Source organism: Vigna unguiculata, chromosome 3 (genome assembly GCF_004118075.2).
Source record: "Vigna unguiculata cultivar IT97K-499-35 chromosome 3, ASM411807v1, whole genome shotgun sequence".
NCBI lineage: Eukaryota > Viridiplantae > Streptophyta > Magnoliopsida > Fabales > Fabaceae > Vigna > Vigna unguiculata.
Window position 1 is genome coordinate 5,956,025 of NC_040281.1, and position 6,201 is coordinate 5,962,225.

Below are 6,201 nucleotides of genomic sequence, written 5' to 3' on the forward strand. Positions count from 1 at the left end.
ACACAAAATCCCAAACATAAAAAATTTAAGAAAACACAAGCACGTTGTATAAAACGTTGGCATCATATTTCATGCTTTAAAAGAGTAAACAAATCAATTATGGGAGCATACAAGCATTTAACAATTGTCAATCTCGCTCAAGCTAAGGAGCTCTCGCTCAGGCAACAAGGTCTCTCGCTCAAGCGAAAAACTTTCGCTTAAGCGAGATTGAAAACAGAGAGTACTTCGAGTTCTCGCTCAAGCTAGCTCATCTCGCTCAAGCGAGAGGCCTTCGCTCAGGCGAGCACTCGAAAATAAAAGGGTGCGAGTTACTGTCATTCTCGCTTAGGCAAGAGCTCCTCGCTTAGGCGAGAGCTTCCCGTTTGGGCGAGAAACAACTCGCTTAGGCGAGCATAACAGATCTCACTCACGCATGCAAAGCCAAAAATCCATCCAGAAACAATACACCGATTATTTTCACACCATCAAAAGCACATCAAATTATCAAGAGCACCCAACAGAAACAAAAAGACACATTATTTATAAAAGCATGAAAAATCCTAGCTTCCCTCACCTGGATAGATGCTAGTGGAAAGCACAGGCACCTACGACAACGAACCCAACAGCTTTAGGAGCATACTCAAGAGGTGGAGCAGAGAATGAGGTTGAGCTTACTTGAATCTGAATGAGCTTCGAGCCCTAGCAGAGCACTGTTTGAGGGGAAAAGAAGAGTAAGATGACTGATTTTTGCAAAATGGGCAGAACATGAGAGGGTTAGGCTGGTTTAGGGGTTTTGGGATGCCTTATGGGCCAGTCTTAGGCCCAACTGACTAAGAGAGGTCCTTAAATTTTAGGACAAACTTAAAGTGGGTCTTACACATTTAATTTTAGAAAATTTGAGGATTTCAATTTTTTTTTTTAATTTCTTACCAAAGAAAATATGTGTTAATGTAAAATGTTTCAAGTTTTTTTATATAAATTAATTACCCTCGTAAAATTTTCCATGAATTATAAAGTTAAGGGTAATAACTACTTTTAAATGAATTTATTGATATATGAACTCTAAATTAACCTAATTAACCTAATGTTAAATTCATTATAATTATTACAATCACAAAAAACACTTTGACATCCTTCATTTAATTCAAACTATTTGGATGGATTACCCTATGGCAAGAAGTAGACATAGACGTTATTATCTCAATTTCACCCTTCATGTTAGTTTGTACAGTTTCAATGTTGATTAACTTACTTTTATAAAAAAACACAAAAAATGAAACATAATGTTATTAATATTGAATATAAAAATATAGTATTCAATGTAAAATATTTATAAAAGATTATAATTATATAAATTTTAAATTAAAGAACTAAATAACAATTAAATAAAAATAAAAGAATTATATAAAATATTATGCAGTTACATATAAATTAAATTTCATAATAATTAAAATATATATTAATTTAGAAAAACGTTAATCAAACAAAGTTGATAAATTTAAAAAAACATTTTAAAAAAATGTATATAAAGAAAACCGATATATAAATTTAAAAATATTTCAAATGGTACTTTACTTTCTTTATCTAAATTATAATGATTTCTTTTATACATTACTAAATATTATAATATACCGGTTAAATGAAATAACATAGAAAAAAATATAAACTAATAATAATTTAAAATTAGATATGTATTTCATCTTTTGATCTTCATGAAAATAAATGAAATAATTATATTATAGAAAATGAATGTGTTTATAAATTGTATCGTAAAATTATACTGTGATATGTGATAGTAAGTTAGAAAGTAAATCTTCATGAAAATAAATGAAATAATTATATTATAGAAAATGAATGTGTTTATAAATTGTATCGTAAAATTATACTGTGATATGTGATAGTAAGTTAGAAAGTAAAAATTATTAGAGTAATATTCTACATCATAAAAAAAACAATTAAATATATTAAAAAGCAAAAATGACTAATTGTATGTCGATTGATTAACCATCGAAAAATTGCAAAAAAAATTAAAAATTAAGGATGTAATAAAATAAAAATTATATTAATTTAAAAAAAATTATAAATACTTAACTATTTGAACCATAAGATATATAATAACAATTCTTTGAATTTTTTTTCTAATATAACAAAAGTTAAGAATCAAAAAATAATAAAAATAAATATTTTTTTAATATTATCCAATGAAGGATTTACAAAATTGACACACGTAAAACAAATTCTATTATATGAATATAAATTATTATATATTAAAGATATTGGACAATCGATTACACTCAACATACACTTAAGTTTGTATTTATTTAAATTTGTATCCTGTTTGAATTCGCATTTGAAAAAGATAAATTTTCGAATCAATTTAATTTTATGACTTTATTTTCACAAAAAAATTACATTAAGACATTTGATTTTATATTTTGTTTTATATATATATATATATATATATATATATATATATATATAAACTATTTAACAAATTTCTCCTGTAACATGTCTTTTATATCTATCATATATCTTATATCTCTCGTATTTTTACAATCTCTACAAATGATAATATTTCATATTGTAATTACATGATTCTTAATATTCTATATTGTAATTTGACTCTTAAAATTTTATAAGTCAACATCAAACTCTCCATATCAAAATGCAAATTTAAACGAATGTTTAATGCACCGAATTGTAATATCTTAAAAACGTATCATAAAATGTGATACAAAAAATATATTATATCATAAAATATTAATTATAAATATTTTAGAAATATTTTATAACATCTTATACATATATCATGATCTAATAATAAATCACTATATCATAAAATATCATTTATAAATATCTTCAAAATATTTAATAATATATTAAAACATGTAATTTTCATAATATGATGCATAATATATTGTATAAATAGAGACTAAATCTATAATTTCTTTTAATTTAAATACGAAATTATATCGTTACAAAAACATACATGGTAAAAGTATGTCCACACAAGCAAAAACTTCCCCCATACTTTAGATTCTTTATTCATAATTTAATTTAATTGGCTGCGTTTGCCACGTCAGTTTAGGGGTAGACTCATCTTCTTCCTTGTTTTGCGAGGTATATATACTGATCTGCAAAGTCAATAGTCACCTTAACCTTAGGTTTCATGTTATGTCACACTTTCTTCAACAACACCGCTAATTTTCGTCTTACTTTCTCTGCGTTTTCAAAATGACCGATTCTTCTCCTCTTCTCCCTCCATCACCGGTTACTGAGATCGACCTTGAAGCCGCTCCCTCCCAACAAATTCAATGCCGGATTTGTCTTGAAACTGACGGTATTTCGGTTCATTCCACTTCATGTTACTTATATATCCTCGTTTTAATTACTGGGATTCTAGATTTAATCATTTCAATCTAGCCCTTTTATTATTATGTTGTTGCTCTTACTACGTAGTTCTTATTTCATTTTATTTGTAAGCAGAGTGGTTTTTCTGGCAGTTATGTATTGGCTAGCTTCAAATATGTGGAAGTTTCGTTATGGAGCTAAATATTTGGATCTATTATTACGCTGTTTTGTTTATGTATCTGTTTACTCTTCTCAGGTAGAGATTTCATTGCCCCTTGCAAATGCAAAGGGACGTCAAAGTATGTACATCGAGAGTGTTTGGATCATTGGCGAGCGGTTAAGGTAAAAGATGCTGTCCCCATTTAAAGCATTTCAAATTTCAACACTGTGTACGATGTGAAGTTTGTTGTGCTATAACCATATCAAGAAGAGATTTTCAATGCATTAGGTGATGAATTTTATTGCTAGAATGCGACAACTTTCATGTGTCTGCACTTTTTGCTCGGCTGATAAATTAAACACTGTGCATGTTGAGTTATCGTTTCTGAGTCCACATTTGTCTTGTTACGTATCTTTTATGTGTGAATTGTAGTACTTTTAGTAAGGTATGAGTTCATTTGAATTTGAAGGCTATACTGAGATCTCTTTAATATATACTTATCCACATACTCATCTTTAAAGGATAATTTACTTCACATAGTGATGAAAACAGATACATACTATATGGTCCAATTTTCCCTTGGAAAATGATCCCATAAAGTTCAGGTGCAGCTTAGAGACTAAAATGTCAGGGGTGAACAATTGTAAAAGATAATTTTTCTGTGTAATAATGTTGCTGCTCCAGTGCTTGATCTAATAGGTGTAAATTACTGAATTTTCTTGCAGGAAGGGTTTGCGTTTGCTCACTGCACTACCTGCAAGGCTCAATACCATTTGAGTGTTCATGATGCTTACAGAAAATGGCGTACTTTCAAATTTCGGTTTTTTGTAACCAGAGACATTTTGTTTATATTTTTGGCTGTACAGCTTGTAGGTGATTTTTTTCGATTTTCCTATCCATATAAAGACATATCCATATATAATAATTGTTTGCATGTAAATGTTCTAATTCTGCATCACAAACCTTATTTCTTTTTGTCTGCAGGTGATTGCTGCACTGGCCTATTTGGTTTATCTGATAGATGGTTCCCAGCAGTATCAGCTTCGTCTTGTTTTCGGTTTTGATAATGTGTTGAGCTTTTACTATATATGTGGTAAATTACTATGGACTTGAGCAGTGGTCATCAAAATGCTTATTACATGTATTACTGTTACTAATTTATTATGCTGGACGATGGTGGTAAATTCTGATATTGATTAATTTCTTGTATTTGTAGTTTGCTTTTTCCATACATAGGATTATTCTGGTTCTTCATTGATTTCATTTTGGTCTTGCCAAATGCAGGAGCAGTGTTGTTTTTTGTGTTTATTGGCCTCTCTGGATGCTTTATCACTTGTTCTGATCGAGCAGTTCTCAATGATTTGGATCAGCCTTGTCGAGAAATATGTCTTTGTTGCTGTCAACCCGGGTAATAACTGCTTTTAAATACTCACAACAACAAACCTTTGACACTGTTGAAATGCATATACTCGTGAGTCATAATAATAATTACTTGAAGCACAGTATATTTTCCTTTCTTGACACTGTTAAAATACTTAAGTATGTAGCTCTTATATTTTATACATCTTTGGACATGCTCAATTCAGAAAGTATTCCGTTTCATGTTATATTTGAAGTATATGTCAGAAAGTGTGTGATCCTCAATGGTAGTGATTAAGGTTGGTTTTGTTTTGTTTGTTGTCTTGGCAGAGTTCGTGCCAACTATAATTATGGAGGTACTTCTTTCACGTGGCTTGAATGTAATTCATGCTTGGAGAGTTGCGGAAACATGGAAACGGAATGTTGTGGTTGCATGAGAGGTTCCGAGGATACAGAGCTACCAGTACTACTCATAATGGCTTTGATTTTTGTAGTACTCTTTACTGTAATTGGGATATTTTACAGTGTATTAGTGGCTACAATGGTAGGACAACGGATATGGCAGCGTCATCATCACATACTTGCAAAAAGGATGCTAACAAAGGTGCCTCTGGCTTACTTTCTTTTTGTCTTTTGTGCATTTGGTTCAATTATTGATTCACTACAGCTGCTGAGTCAACTTAAATACCTTGCTGTATGAGCAACAGGTCCATTTAGTTATTTGCTTTGTTTACTGAGGAACTTATCTAGAAATTACTGCAGGAGGTAAAGAAAACGATTTTTGTCTGTTTGGCCTTTAAATCCAAGATAATATACATCTTCAAAGCTATTTTGTTTTTAAGAGAGGAAGAGTCTACACTCTATTTCTTCTTTTATGTTTGGTTCATTTAGATGAATTTAGTGGAACTTGGAAGCAATGGAGGATAGAAGATGGTTATGATGGTTATAAACAACTATTTTTTAAGTCTATGTGAAGCTTATACTACATGTTTTTCCTTCCATTGTGGGTAGTGTAAATGATGTTGTGATGTTTTGGTTATGATAGGAGTACGTGGTTGAAGACATTGATGGAGAGATAACAGGACCTGATTGGTGTCCTCCATCCATCCCTGCGGAGCATGTACAGCACCTCAAAACATTGGGCCTCCTATGAATTTGAAGGGATCATAAAGACCTTGGTTGGCAGTTTGGCCCTTGTTAGGAAGATATGCACTTCGCTCATAAAATTCCCGAGCCACTCTCACTTAGGTTTCACTTGTATAATTGTTCTAGTGTTTGGAAATTTGTGAATTTTTCATGTACAGATTTAATTCATATAGACATATATATAATAAAATAGATTGAATTCAAAA

At 30.5% G+C, this 6,201-nt stretch overlaps 1 protein-coding gene across 1 annotated transcript; it reads left to right on the plus strand.

Annotated features, from left to right (window-relative positions):
- Positions 1 to 3,113: 3,113 nt before the first annotated feature.
- LOC114176421 lies at positions 3,114 to 6,177 on the plus strand. Its single transcript, XM_028061463.1, has 7 exons — positions 3,114 to 3,319; positions 3,587 to 3,672; positions 4,216 to 4,359; positions 4,475 to 4,583; positions 4,775 to 4,898; positions 5,180 to 5,453; positions 5,895 to 6,177. Exons 1-7 carry the CDS (start codon positions 3,214 to 3,216, stop codon positions 6,000 to 6,002), a joined length of 951 nt encoding a protein of 316 aa, XP_027917264.1. The 5' UTR covers positions 3,114 to 3,213; the 3' UTR covers positions 6,003 to 6,177.
- Positions 6,178 to 6,201: the final 24 nt, after the last annotated feature.